Genomic DNA, 15769 nt, shown 5'->3' with positions numbered 1-15769 from the left:
TCATGCTTTTGCATTATTGAAAAAAAAAAACCGCGCTTAACAACACGGAGGCGGGTGAGGAAACACAGGAAGGGCGTTGTCTTCGCCTGTGCAAATTAGACGCATGCGTTTATGGGTGCATACTGTTTGTTTTGTTCCCCACCGTCTCGTTCTACTCACGTGTAAAGGTATGAACCTTCCATGTCTTGCAAACGACGAATGCACTCATACAGTGCGGGTTTGCATAAGAGTGAAGAGCACTTGACGAAGAAGCTTTGAGCAAGCGTAACCGGGCCACGTCCGACTTTGTGGACGCTGATGATAAATGTGGTGGTGGGAAATGGCGGCCCATGTAGAAAAATGAAGCAACGGCGTAGTCGGATGATGCACACTTCGTTTTTAATGAGAATCCCTTTTTCGCACGTTATAAATTATAGCGAAATATTTACACTTTAAACACAGAAATAAGGACGCACGTACCTAGGACAAACAGGGTGTCGTTTATGTACACATTTCACATCGCTTCCACGAAAGTTTGCTCAGCAGGACTACAAATCAAAATCCCAAATTAAACCACTGGTTACGGTCAAGCGTTTCATGTACTCCTCCTGAAGACACTTTTCCAACACGCTGTGTTCACAACACCCCACAGCTCGCCAATAAAGTTTCGAATCTGCACACATACTGCGTGTGTGGAGAATAGTTAAAGGAGTACTGACACGAAATTTCAAAGCTGAGATAACTATGTAAAACGCTTCCTTTTTATCAGGAGATATCTCCCAGCAAGTTTCACCAGCAACCGTTCAGGGAAACATATTTAAAATCCATTTTAATATTCGCCCGCACGAGAAAGGCCAGAGGGGGTCGACGTGACATCATCTGCTACGTGCCCCAAACTGTCGACGTCGGGGCTCCCGTGACGAAGCCGACGCGCTGGCTGTGGTTGGCGCGCGCTGCTCGGGCGTGTGTACACGTCATGGTTTTGGGACTGACGTCATGCTGCCCGGGCCTGTGGGGACGGCGAAGACCTCGGCCGGTCTGGGCGCGCGCGTGCGCTCGCTCGCGCGCGCTTCCAGAGAGGCAGCGATACGGCAAGAATGGTGACGCCATGTGATACATGCTGTCATGGCGGCCGCTCGGCGTTTTTTTGTCGAAACCGAAACTGGCACGAATAAACGACGCCGTAAATGAATGTTTACGCTGCGCTAGACCGTATAATCTGTCATTTTATGATTAGTGGGCTGGTAGGCACGCATAGCAGCGAAAAAAACGAAACATAAAAATTTTGTGTCAGTACTCCTTTAACAATTTCACAAGTGAGACCAACAAATTACATCAAGAGACACCGGAATCAACCAGCTAAGACTGGTTGTGGTGCCGCTCTCGGCACAGTTCATTCGCCCATTTTCGTCGACCAGAATTCCTGCATGACAGTATGGGAGCATGAAAAACATGCTTCAGCAACAAACAATCGTTGCAAGAACGATATGTGAATCAGCCTCTGCGTAAGAAGCTACCTAACGTGACCGAAACGCCTCGGTACCTGCAATATCAACGTGTCAGTGAATTTATTGCTAATGCCAGCTGATTTGCACAAACCCTTCATGATTCCAAGAATACGCGTAGCGTTGGTGCCATGAGAACAAAATGTAGCTGGTAGTTTGAAGCCCACATCCCTTAAAATAAATAATTTTAGAGCCACATTTGTAGGCAGAGTGTATTAGACAAATGCGGCGTATTTTACAAGACGGGTCTGTTAGTCGAAAGCCTTATCTTCACTTGAAGACCTCGTCAATGTTCGCTCCTCAGAGCTCTCAAAGAGCCTCTGCTCTCCCATTTCGTTTCCTGCACACACCATTCGCCCCAACCATTTTGTTACCAAACCTCGGCCTCCACTCACATAAGTTACTTGACGGTGAAAATGTCACTCCGACCTCTGAAAATTAAATAGCTTCTTTGGTTTCAGAGGCTACTCCTTTTTTCCTTCAGGCGTTGTTAGTCTCCGGGAGCTTCTCTCGAGCGCGAGCTCGGACAATGTTGCACAGAAGTGTCGAGTGAACACACCAGCACAAGAACAGAGAGGGAGAGAGAGAGAGACAGAGAGAGAGAGAGAGAGAGAGAGAGAGAGAGAGAGAAAGAGAGAGAGAGAAGAGGTGGGATAGCAAGAAAAGAAAACACAATTATGTACACAGCTTGAAAACTTTGAAAAATGACAGCGAACGATGCCCGCCGCCATCCTGCCGCACACACATTCAAAACGGCGCTTTCGCCGTAGTTCACGGGAACGGGAAACGGGCCCATGCTCACTTTATGACACAGTACACGCACTTGTCTCTTCTGACGACCACAAAGCTCTGCCCGTCACTCAGGGGTCCACGGCACAGAGTTCTTCCGCACAAGTTCCAAGAGCATGTGAGCCCCACGGGATGCCATCCAGGCGGGATGGCTGCGTGGAGGTCCCGGGTACTGGCGAGGTCGTCGGCAGCGCTGTCAGCTGCTTTCGAGTATTTCGCCCCCACACGCACGTTCGGATGCCAGGTGCAGCAGACTGGACGAGGCGGTAATGTAAGTTGTAATTCAGCCACTTCTCGCTGTAGCCCTCGAGGAACAAGGACGAGCCCATAGCGTTCCTCAGGCAAGTAAATTTCTACATCCTCTCTGTCACTCGTTTTACAAATTTCAATTTTTAAACATCCAAATGACGAAAATGAACCTCGACAGAAATATATTCGCGCAAGGTTCCCAAAGAAGGGCCTACAGCCAGTAACTGACGTGAGCAAGGCTCCTCAACACTACCGGCTCCTTTTTCAGCTCCCTGGCTATCAGGAAGGCTTCAAATGAGGTAACATTAACTTAGAAAGCGATTCTCGCTCCCTTCAACGCACATACTCGGTACGAATGTTTATTTTCTTCGGTGGAACACCGGCAGCAACAAAGCGGACAATCTAAAAATGTTGCATCCCCTGAAGTAGGCTTCCAACATACTTAGACAGACCTCGTTGCCAAATTGTAACAACTCTATTGACGGAAGAAGTCTTCTAGATCCATTAGACAACCAACAGGAACGTTCTGAAGGCGTGTAGTATAAGGTACGAGCCGTAGGTGTAAAACAGCAGAAGTTAGGATGATGATCTAGCCCCACACACTGTCAAGACAACATCCTGTTCAACGTCTTTACGAACAACAACCGGCTTACGACCGAGAGCGGGCTGTTTTGAGCCGTCTCAAGAACTGTATTCCCGTCAGCGTATTTGTTGAGATCAATGAACTTGTTGGATAAAAATTGAACCATTTTCCCCCACCATGTTCATTACTAACGCATTCCAGTGACCGTCGACCTGTGACAAGAGTGACATTATTTTTTTTTAAATTTTTAATACCTAAACGCAACCTGCAACCTCTAGCAACCGTTTTCAAATTCAGTCGACAGTTCACAGGTCGCAACTGCATCTGTGGAAGACTCGACACAGCATCTCAGTTCCCCCCACCCAGCTAGCTCCAAAACTCGTCACACTAAGCGAAGAGACAAGGTCCCTCGTCTGCCTCTCCACACCGAACGCGTCCTCACAGTGCTCCAACGTATACAGCATGTCAGTATTTGACAAATTTCCACCGATGATACTAAGCTCTGGAGCCACATTTATGAGGTACACTTCATTCTTAATGCCACATTAAAACACAGCATTTGTAGAGCACCCGCCAATTCGGAACTCCTGAATTCGCGACGACTGATTACGAAGAAATTTGGTTGCTTTTTCTCTCAACGTGCACTTAATCTATTGCAAGCTGTACCAATCTTACGTTACGGCTTCTACGCCCCTTCTTTCAGAAGAAGGTTGTCGAAGGCAACGTCGCCGAAGGGTGTCGACAGTGCACGGCATCGCCACCTCTGCCAACGTTTCACAAATATTACTTCCAACTTTCCCCAAAGCTCCACAAGACGTCATCGAGCATGGCCCCAGAGCTCAGAAAAGCACCAGTAAACAAAGGAACTGTCTCGACATTCACTGGAAGCAAATGCTTTTCACGCGCTTACATGCTGCAAGCACGCATACACGCACACAACAACCACACACGCACGCACAAACATCGCCAGAGGAAGTGAGTTCTCGTTCACGGCCCTCCGCCCAGTGTCCACAGCGCGGCGGACGCGTACGGTCCTGGCAGAATGCAACACAGTCCACGCGGCGGCTGTCCGAAGGGCGGCGACTCCGCCGGCCGAAGTGCTCCGTCCGCGGAAGGCGGCCGGGTCGCGAGCGGGACAAGTTTGTGCGGCTGACGTCACGACAGCGGGTCCGGCTGCGTTGAGTCCGAGCTCGAGTCGTCCATCTGTATATCGGGCGACAGGGCCACCGGGGGCCTGCTGGGCGATGAAGACGCCTTGCAGTCGGAGCCGCCGTGCGACGTCGTGTGTTCCTCCTCCTGCTTCTGCCGCTTGTGCTTGGTGCGCCGATTCTGGAACCACACCTTGACCTGCGCACAAGACAGGGCGTATGAGCCGCTTGAAGCAGCATCAGAGTTCAACAGACACGCAGCAGAATAAGAAGAAGAAGAAGCAGAAGAAGAAGAAGAAGAGAGGCTACGAGATGGCTTCTTAAGGCGCGGTTCCCAGTCGGGATCGTCATCATAAGCCTGTTTGAGTCCACTGCAGGACGAAAGCAGGACAAAATGCGGTTCCCTGTACATAATGTAAATATATTTGCTTTTCTATCGACGGCGGCCTCCTCCCTTGCCTCTAGGGACGTTTTTCCACGTGTGGCGCCCGACGTGGGACCACATGTGGAAAATGTCAAGGGAGACAAGGGAGGAAGTTTTCCACAACCTGTATAATAGTTCGAAGAACATTTCATTAACCGCACTGGAGCGCTGTTTTGTCACCGTGCTGTTTTGTCTCCTTGCGTCCTTTTGTCACTGCGCTGTTCTCTGGTGTCCCCTTTTGCCGCGTGTTGTTTTGTAGTTGTCGCTGTACTGTTTTGTCCCTGCGCCATTTTGTCGCGGGCTGTTCTGTCGCCCTGGTGTTATGATGCGTGCTGTTAGGTTGGTGCTCTTTTTTTCGCTTGCTGTCCTGTCCTTCGCTGTGTTGACGCCACCCCGGTTTGTGCGTAGCTGGTCGAACCTTTTTGTATTAACTTACAGGCCGGCTAAGTTGTGAGCGTGAGCACGGCAACACTATCACGACTGTATGCGCAAAATGAAGTTGAAACATCAGGACATCACAAATGAAACATCGGCACAGTTGCGTCGTCGTTACCCAATCATCAGCTTCCTCTTTTTCATACTCAGCGAATTCAGAACGGCCAACCATGGAGCAGACAGTTTGCAGCGTATAGGCCGAAAGGCGATACTGTAGCGTGTAACACATAAAACGAACGCCTTCTGGAACGCAACGCGAAAATTTCGGTCTGTATGTCTGCCCCTCGATTTAGCCATCCGGCTACAAGTTAAAGGAACCTTGAGCGAGACGTTTATTTGAGCAAACCATTTCTAAACTACTAAACCTGGCGTCAGTCTTCATACTTGTCAACATTATTGAGCAAAATTAAATATTAGGCCTTGTTTAGGCAAGAAGTGACATTGTTGCATTGTTCTAATACATAGCTGCTTGATTTTCGCGGTAGGAAACATAAAATACGCCGAGAAAAAAATTTCGACCTCAAAAAACAAAAAAGCACTCGCGGTACCTCCGCGTGGCAGTGTTCCAAGTTCAAAAGTAACAAAAGGTTCCAGTGGATGGCGCGAGCTGTGGAACGCCTCAAAATTGAATTCACTTGAGCAAACCTTCACTGTGCTTACCGCGGGAGGAGCGGAATTAGAGGCGACAAGCGTGACAGGTGGGCGGGTATGAGAAGAGAGGCATTTACTTGGCAGGGGCCGCACAAGACTTTCGAGGACATTTGCAGCGAAGTGAAAGATACGCTGGGCCTATGTCCGTTTGAACAAAGAATCCTAGGAACCCATTTACCGCTGCTGTCACGAGATGGCGCTGCGTCGAATCGAGACAGCCCCCGCCTCACAGGAGCAGCCAGCACGGCCCACTCCGGGTAGCCACAAAAACAGCAACATCGCAAATACAAAACGAGCGCTCCGATTTGTCGTGCGGCCGCGCGAACAACGTGTCCCGTGAATCAATTGACCCGTTCAACCCGATTGTGGGCAGAGCGCCTTGTAATGAACGACCTGCTGAATTCATTTCGCGCTTCACGTTGCTAAGCGGGGGGCGCTGGGTGCCACTGCAGTCGCGGGAACTGGCAACCCACTCTCCGAGTGCTTTATTTCCACTCGGAGGCTACAGCGACGTTAAACGACGCGATCGTTTCCTCGCTTTTTCTCGTGGGCGCTGCCCCTTGCTATTCCAACATTTGAACACCGGAATGCTAAGTGACGCCTGCAACAGCACAAGAATCGGCACATGCCCCAACTCCCGCGTTCATAAAACTACGAGCCTGCATGCAGCCGCATTATCTTGCGGCTTCGTGCGTAGTTAACTTGGTGTGCAGGCACTTTTTGCGCACTACAAGGCGGTAACCATGCAGGCAGTTGCTAGAGCAAACGTGGGAGACGGGGAGACGGGGAGGCGTCGAGCGCATGGAAACAGTGAAGAAGCCGGCTGGAGAACCTGTCGTCTTGATTCTGTTCGCTGCGGAAACCAGCTCGAGGCCCACAAGAAGGAAAGAACGTGTCCTTCCTCCTTGCTTCAGCTATTCACACGAACGGCTGCAACAAACGAGCCTGAAAGTTCGACTGACCGTTCGGCAACAAGCGGGCTTTGCCTACAGCTTTCGTCCTCAGTCAAGGGTGAACTGCTGGGCCCCTAGCGACAACGCGATGTGAACTGCGGTGGACTGTTCGCGCAGTTGGTGTCACCATTACCTGGGGAAAGCAAGCATAGGCCTATGAAAGTGGTGTAAAACACCAGGAGGAGGTGTACATCCTGCTTCCCAACATGTGCACAGAAGGAGCCGAGAAAAACTTGTCGCTGCACCTTTCATCGACTTAAAGGAGATACAGAGGTACCGGCCAATAGAAAAGTACTGATGTCTTCTCTCTGGCCCCACCAGCCTGTTCGAAATTGAAAAAAAGAACAGTTGAATAACTCGACCTTCATGTAAGATTCGGTTGCCTCTTTTCGGGTAAGAATGCGTGCTGTTTCACCTTATTAAACGCAAAATATTGCAACGCCCATTTACGGGTCTTCGGTATACACGCCTCAGTGTTCTCAAATGTGGGGTCGTGTCAGAGGCGTCTTATTACAGAGACGTGTTCACATCTCTTATCCGTTTTCCGCCACAGCTATGTTAACCAATTCGAGCAAACTGCTTCTTTATATCATACGACTTCGGTGCCTATAGTGTAGCTTCTGGCGCCGGACTTGGCCAGTCCGCCGCAAGGAGATATATGGATACACGTGTTTGCGACCGCAGGCAGTTAGCGCCAACATTGCCTTCTACGACCGCCGTCTTACATACGCCAAGCGATTAGCTGAATATACAGTACTTCGGCCTGAGCACTATGACGTTCTGAACGTTGTATAAATCCGGCAATTCACATTAACCATCCTGACTCCGCAGAAGCATCTTCATTTTCATCGACGACGCGTCGTTGTCCCACATTTAAACTACTGGTGTTCGTTCCTCGTGCATTTGTGAAGCGTAACGGCCGAGCCAGAGGATCGAAACGGAGTTCACGGCAGGAAATGGCGCTCGTTTGTCGTACCGCAGCGAAACTTCCAACTCGAGGGCAAAAGGTACACGTGATTTGCCGCCTCCTATAAGAAAGCGACGGCAAGTGTGAATGACGGGCGTGTACGGACGTCCCCATCCCAGCCGGTACTTTATTGCCCCTTGGAAACAAAAGAACACCGACCGCATAAGCGAATGCGCTCACCCCCTTCATTTGAATCCGCTGCTATTCAGACGCGAAGCAGCATCTGGGCAAACTCTTTCGTTCCGGAATGAATTTGATCGCCCGCGCGCACGACAGTTCGCGGTACAGGGGCCTATCAGCGAGATTGTACTGAACATGCCTTGTCGTAGCCGCCGCCGCAGAGACTAGCGCAATCAAGGCTTTTATTCAGCGGCCACGCATAATGGCGCGACCGCCGCGCGACATCACGTCCGGGCGTCGGAAGGTGGGGTTGGAGGGCGCTAATTTGGGTGCAGTTTGGGGGGGAAGTCGGGACTAGACTGGTGTGCGGATATGCTGCCAGGTGCTGCCGCTATTTGGGCGGCGCCGAACGAGAGAAAGAGGGCACAAGCAATGGCATTCTCCGTTCCACCAGGGGCCAGGGTGGCGCGAGAGCGACGCGATTACCTCACCGGGCCAGAAACAAAGGCGTCTTCACCTCGCTGTATAGATGGATGCGTTACCCTACGCAGCCGTAATCCTGTTCTGCGTGTTTCGCATGGAGGCGGAGGGGAAACATGTTGAATGTGAGTAGAGACGAAAACGGCGAAACATGGCCGAGTACACACCGTCATGGTTACCCTTTCGAACTTCAGAGGACGAACTGAGGCTGTCCACTGCGGGGCAGCTCGCACTCGGGAAGTGGGATAGTAAAAGCGCGATTCTTCTATCCAATCACTGTTCGCCAACAGATTGCGCCGCTTGCAATGGGGCGCGATGGACGAGCGGCGCAAGAACGAAGGCGGCCGGAAATCACCGCAGGTGGCTCTTTCGATATTCATCCGCTCTGCGCGCGAGTGCCAAGCGGGTCTCGGAAGGCGTCGAGCGCGAGCGTGCACAGAGGGCGGCGATGTATATGCTCCCCGCGTGCTGCCGCCCTTGACTCGGACGCCAGGCGGGGAATGATGAAGCTGTTGGCCCGCGAGCGTGCCGGCAGCGGGAACCTGCTCGCGCTGCGTCCTTTTTCGTCTCAGAGAGCTGGCCGCTTGTTGCCGCGGCCACGGCGGTGCAACGGCGATGTAGTCGTACGTGCTCCGCGCCGAGCCCCGGTGCACTCCTCCCCGCTTTGCACCGAAGCAGATCCGTGCCCGACCTACTCGGTCGCCACTTGGTTAGTATCGTTCGCGAAAGCGAACTCTCGACATGTCTGCTGAGCGTGCGAAGCTTACTGATGGCAATGCATCTCGGTGACAAGCGGCGAAAGGAAAGTATGCCTCAAGAGCGCGCCACCTGTCATATAGGCCTCAGTCATGTGTAAAGTTTCATACGATCAGGTGGTTCAAAAGCGTTGCTGGACCAGGCTTTACACTTCAGACAACGCTTTACACTTCTCTCCCAGCCGTCGTAAACGTCCTCCGCATCGCCCTGGATGCTCCGATGCATACCGTGGAAGTGGGGGCGATAACGCTTCAATTTCACCTGTTTCCCTCGGTCCTTCTTCAATTTCTCGCGTGCTCGAAAACGACAGTAGGCAGGCACCTGGAAAGCCACCGCTGTTTATCCGCCATTGAGTACCGTGAGTAGGCTTTCCGCTTACTGTATACAGCGCCGGTGGCTGAGTTCCCTCGTCACCAAGATATACGTTTATCTTGCACCGTGCTCGCGTCTCATGTATGTGCGTTGCAGCTATTGTTGCTGTGAAGGAGAAGCGCTTTCGGAAGAGCTTCTCGGAAATCTCGGGCGACCCGCGTTTACACGACTCAAACTAGCTGGGGAACTAGATTGCCCCCGTCAATTACAGTATTACAACTAACACGTTTTATTACGGCGACGCTCACTCACGAGGGGGATGAACACGAACTGCTTTCTCAGACACCCGTAATTGTGAGTGACTGAGTACGCCTTCACCGGAATTAGCCTCGCATTAGGGTGCCGCCATTCGCTCAGTCGCAGCGTCCTTAAAGGGACAGACAACCGATTTTTGTCGAGTCTATCCCAAATGAAAGGGCATTACTTAAAGCACCTTGACGAGAAACGGTTTTGCTGATAGCGCCCTAGAACTTTTTAAATCGAATTTTTTTATCTATTGAGTCTTATGGGTCATGCTGGCAACCATGACATAGAGTAGCTCGGCAACATACTTTTGTCTGTATGCGAAATAAAACACGATATTTAAAAACTTGTTCCCAGCTAAAAAGTTTCAATCGCAGGCTTTCCTACTCCTTTATGTGTGTTTTTAATGCAACGGTCTATTTTGCACGAATGCGCCATCTGTTGGGATAGACGATAGGTAGAATCTGGCTTCACGTTGTGGAGGCGGGAAGTTCGATTCTCCCCGGGCGCGACGGTTTTTTTTTTTTTTTTTGTTAAGCTGCCGTTGGCATATTTGGAAACTCAAATCTCAAATATTTTGGTAGAACAAACACCCCTGACTCAGGCAGAATCGTCAAAGCTACTTCGCTGGGTCTGTTTACTGAACGCTGCCGTTGATTCTGGGCATGGAGGCTCAGTTAGCCAGACTGAGAGTCATGCTGAGAGGCACCCAGCGACAGCGGGTGGCGTGTCTTTAAAAATTTCAGAATAATGTTTAGAAATACATACACAATCTAACCTTGTACAAATACTTGTGTTAAAAGGTTTTCAATACGTAAATAAACGCTTCAGCAGTTACAGTAGCTGCTAGGTTTGCAGGTCACGTGACAGGGACACATATTGTAGTGTCAAGTTTCGACACTACGAACCGCCACCCTACCGATTTCAGGAAGTTTGCTGCCAAGTTGAAATTATTTCCGCCAGTTTGTTTAGAAATTGCTTGTGGTTACCGGGCTATAGAAAACGCTGGCTTTCATATGAGCTAGAGAACACATACGCGACAAAAATCGGTTGTCTGTCCCTTTAACTCTTGGTGCTTGCCTTTCCCCACCGCCAACAGTGCTGCCGACATCTGTAGCCGCACGCATGCCTGCTTTTTTGCATACGATAGCGCGTAATTATAACTAGTGCGCACATTTTTAGCGCGTCATTTTTTTCCTAGCGGCGCCATCGGCGCGCTGGTGGCCTCGATGCATCCCATTTGCAGCCGCCAACAACGGCATTAACGCGTCCCACGCGGGGCTTCACCCGAAGCTTCACGGCTCAGCGTGATCAAGACAGGGGCAGCAATCACTTAGTAAAGCTTCCATTTCTCTTCACCAGGCGGTGACAACGCGCTGCGTGAACAGGCGGTGAGAAGAAGACTCTGCATAAGTAAAAGAGCAAGTACTCACCCAGGATTACCTAAAAAGAGGCAAAAGAGTTTCAACTGGAGCACGCTGATTGAATCGGAAACGTCGTTAGACGTTTCAAAAACCAAGTGTACTGTTGCGCGAATTGGTAATTCATTTTAAAAATAGCTACATCGCAAAAATAAACAAGAACACAGAAAGACGACGGGACGAGCGCAGCGCCCGTCCCGTCGTCTTTTTGTGTCCTTGTTGATATTCGCGCTGTAGCTTTTTTTATTTTTTTTTTCCAAAAACATCGAATGGAATCGAAAACGTCGGTACGCGGCACTCGCATGCAGAGAAGTGCCGCATGAGAAAAGAAAATCTCTGCGATAACTCCAAGGGTGGCTGCGCTTTGGTTTCCGAAGCTTATTGCTTCGCAGGCAGACGAAAAGTGACGAGTCATGAGTGATGGGCTACAATATAAACAGAAGCTATTGGACACGCTCTTTGGAACATGATCGTGCCCATACAAATCCATGTGAAGAAAATGTCCGCTTTCTGACGAAAAGGGTAGCACCCAAGAAGTGAAGCAAGCCGTGGAGCTCACTAAAATGACACTGTGATGACTGGGAAGGGAAAGCGAAAAGCAGAACGTAACTTGGAACAGCTACCATCTGTTACAATCAAAATTTAATTTAGTTTAGCCTGCCGATAATAGCAGCGCTAAACTTAGAAGGCTGGTAATAAATGTAGATGGTATTAGAACTTGTGGCCAGATGGCACACGCAATCACCCGGGTACGAAAAGAGGATGTACATGTCTTCATCAATCGATCAATTAATTATCAAACAACCAGCTATTCAATCACCTGAAATATATGCCGTGCCCGTGACAAAACATTCTAATAAGCTTCAGATACAAGGAACCACGAGGAACTGCTCAATGATTACCATACCTCCGTAGCGACATCGCTTGGTCTCAACACGAACCGATGCACACTCAGTCACGCTGCGCTGAAACTTAATGGAGCGTCCTACACTCTTAGGCAAAAAGGAGCAAATCTTGGACCAAATGCGGCCGTTACTCTTTGCGGGCAACCGTTCATCTTCAAGTGGAGTAACCGTGGCAGAGTATGTGCCGTGTGCACAAATGCAGACTAAATGTTCGTCCCCGCCGATTTACAAGGAATAACGGGAAGACGAAACGCATGCATTCAGTCTCTTTGCTGCGTCATTAATCCCCTGTAATGACGTCGTTGTTGCCATTTCCCGCATATGTCTGTGGACAGTTGTAGATGTCCACAACACGAGTCATTGAGTCAGGTCAGGTCATTGCAGACAGGTCACGAGTCAGTGGGTCACATAGTGCCACGGGAGAAAATATCGATGTTAATTATAAGAAAAGCGCCTAGGCTAAATCAAACGGCGGGCAATGGCACGGAGCGGCGAAGCACGATAGACTGACGCTTCTCGCTGAGGTTATGTCAATACGCTGTGTCGCATACGATTCGCGCGAGGTGATGACGGCCGATGAAAGTTATCAAGCGCGTCAACAATAAGACAAATATTAGTGACAATAGCAAACATTGATCACCAAGCGTAATGAATATGGATGTTTGACAGAAGAGAAAAACGCATTAGTTGCTGATGACAACTGCAAATTAAAAATTCTCGCTACTGCTAAGCGTCTTCAAGTTACGGTTTACAGTCGGTACATAATTGCCTTGTGCACCAAAGCTATGACAATGCTGCAACTGCTGTAAAACCCGGCCGCATTTCGCAGTCCCGATCGTCTAGCAACGCGAACTTGAAGAGTTCAGGCTAAGCAACGCTGACTTTGGTTTCGCCCCTGCAGAAAAATATGGTCTGTTTCCCTATTCGGACAGTCTCACAGACGACCGCTTTCATATAAGATACGTAGAGCACTTAACATATTTACTTATTGTTTATCTTCAGAATAGTGTTAGCCTTTCGACCATTACAGGGAATGCCAAGCATCAGTACATTCAAATCATACAACGATTTAAACAGCAACACATCAACCTGGAGATGTTACACAGCATACACCGACATTGAGGCTACAGGAAAAAAAGTGCTGTCAAAGTATGCCTACAAACAAAGGGCAATAAAAAAAACAGGAGGCCATGCTTACAGGAAAAATTATTTGCGTCCTTGTTCAAATCTTTCCGGTGAATCACAATGAAGCAGTGGTTATGGCAAATCATTCCGCTGACGAATTGTTCTTGCAAAAAACGAATTCGCATATGCATTGACACGGGGTACTTCGTATGCGTAATCGTTTATAACTTTCAGGTTTCTCCCATGGCTTGGCGTAAAGTATTTTGTTGTGTTCATATTTAATCTATTTTTCGACAATAAAAAGAACTTTATCCTTGCCAATTGCCTACATATGTAACGAACACTAAGAATATACTTAGTTTCCGCTCATTTTTGCGGAAACAAATAAGTCGTTCGATCACCCAGCCACCTGACTCAACTAGGCGACGAGGTGATTGTTCTTTACGAGAAAAAACTATGGTTGTGAGGCTGTACTTACAATCGAACTGAGCAATAGTCCCTGCCGTTAGCAAAGCGCAAGGCGCAAAGCTCAAATCGCGGTCACGTTCGCTTGCACGGATAGAAATTCGGACACCAGTTGCAATGAATCTGTCGGGTTATGGTAGTTGCGTTCTGCACAGTACTGCACGCCGCGCTGTACCCTTTAATACACATATCCTACCGAAACTTCTTCTTGGCAGCGGGGCCTAGAAGTAGCGTATTGGATTCTTTGGGTACTGTTGCGGGAGTCGGTGGTTCGACCCCTGCTGGTGCTATTTTTTTATTGTTTGACTCCCTTATAGCAGTTCGTTTTTGGGGAGTATCGGAGTGGCAACCGGGTGGCGGACAATGACATTCGATATGGCATTGAATAGTGAACTATGCAGTGACTTGCTCCACCTTATCTAAACTCGCTTATGGTCACTAGATCCAACGGGTCATTAGATCCAACGAGTCAGGAGATTCACTAGGTCACGTGATGCCCGAGTCAGAAGATCCAACGAGTCAAGAGGTCCAATCGAGTCACTATATCCAACGAGTCAAGAGATCCATCCGAGTCCCTAGATCCAACGCGTCACTAGATCCAACGAGCCATTAGATCCAAAGGGAGGAACGGCGCGTGCTTGTATTTCTCGGGATTTGGTGGTCATTGTGTTCATCGGTTTGTTTTGTTTACTAGCATCCACGAATAACCGGTCGATGAACTACTTGCACTCTCTAAATGATTAAGTGTGAAAGAAAGAACGAATTGACTGCAAGATTTTTTTCACCATTGAAGTGGTACTGATTTTGTACAGGCCACAATTAGGTCCCAACCGTGAATTAGATATGCATACATTTCGGAATAAAAAAAAATAAACAGAGGGCATAACTAAGTCGTCACAAATTCACAATTTCAGTAATTCGTTTCAGTCGTTAGGGCTGCTGTTCAAAGAACATTTACAAGAAAGGTAATCAAGTGAAAGAGGATTGAGGAACGATTCCTAATAAATAACTACAATTTCAATCGTTTAAAAAATATGCGGATTCATATTTATGTGTAAATTTACAATAAGAGAACAGACCACGTTTTTAGAAAAATAAATCTTTGAGACACTGCCCAAAGACAAATTATAACAACGCGATTGAGGAACCCTCTTTAATACACAATTACTGGAGAAATCGTTTCGAAGAAATTGAGTGCACTTATGATTACGCAGGGATAAAGAAAATATTAGTAACATGAAAAAAATCTCTAACTGATTGCAACTTTTCACTATGTTTGTTTTCCTATCATCAATTCCTGGATCACCTGTTTGTACCGAAATCGACCAGCACTGGAGCTTGCCGGTGCGTGTAATCGTATATTCATGCACCGAAAAGGCCTTACTTATTTATTTATTTATTTATTTATTTATTTATTTATTTATTTATTTATTTATTTATTTATTTATTTATTTATTTATTTAGGAATACTGCAGGCCAATTCTTTGGCCCTGGCAGGAGGGGCATTACATAAACAATGATAAACAGTATTAATTCAAAAAGTATCACAGTGGACTACGCTAGTACAATGGGCAGACATAATGCCAAAACAAAAACAGGTAACAGAACTATCGTCAACACTGAGAACATAAGAGCGTAAACTTAATAAAATGCAGAACACAAAACGCACAAACCATAACCTAATAAACCAAGATGGAAAAAAGAAAACAGCATAAAATGTAATAGCACCTTAATAACCACAAAATAGCATGCACCGACAAATCTGCGGTTCCTACAGATCACTAAAGAAGCGTTCCAACTCTTGTAAAAAATTGTTGGAATTGACAACATTTGGTGGCAAGTCATTCCATTCCCTCACCGTTCTGGGAAAAAAACTATACTTATATGAATTAGTCTTCGCAAAAATAGGGGTTAGGGCATGTTCAGCAGTGTGCCTTATTTTTCGTGTCAGAGCAGGTTGGATAAGATTCGTCTCATTTAGAGCAATTTTTCCTGAAAGAATTACCGCCAAAACAATTTTTCCTGAAAGAAATAAAAATACCGCCAAAACGAATGTGTTATTCCATTTTTTTTTTCGTTCCCCAAATTTTGGATTCTGAATCCCGATGGACGTTCACCCTTCAGTCAGCCGCCTGTCCCTCCCGAATTTCTCCCGGCACAAGGAAACGGGGGAAGCGGCGTGCGTGGCGCCGGCTTCCG

The 15769-nt window shown here is 48.2% G+C and overlaps 1 protein-coding gene across 2 annotated transcripts in view; it reads right to left on the bottom strand.

Annotated features, from left to right (window-relative positions):
- LOC144179294 (uncharacterized) overlaps nucleotides 1-15769 on the bottom strand; it is a 262947-nt gene that overhangs the window by 128815 nt on the left and 118363 nt on the right. Inside the window, exon 3 of one of the 2 annotated variants that reach the window (XM_077707596.1) lies at nucleotides 357-4452. The exons of the other annotated variant lie outside the window; for it this stretch is intronic. Within the exon in view, the coding sequence (XP_077563722.1) occupies nucleotides 4261-4452 (192 nt within the window). The 3' untranslated portion in view covers nucleotides 357-4260. Of the gene's footprint in view, nucleotides 1-356; nucleotides 4453-15769 lie in introns of those variants that run through there. 2 annotated transcript variants of the gene reach the window in all.

The sequence above is a fragment of the Haemaphysalis longicornis genome, unplaced genomic scaffold (assembly GCF_048455015.1).
Source record: "Haemaphysalis longicornis isolate Haplotype H1 unplaced genomic scaffold, Haemaphysalis longicornis Haplotype H1 scaffold_1, whole genome shotgun sequence".
NCBI classification, from domain to species: Eukaryota; Metazoa; Arthropoda; class Arachnida; order Ixodida; family Ixodidae; genus Haemaphysalis; species Haemaphysalis longicornis.
Note: the sequence above shows the minus strand (reverse complement) of the source record. Positions and strands in the feature narration are given on the sequence as shown.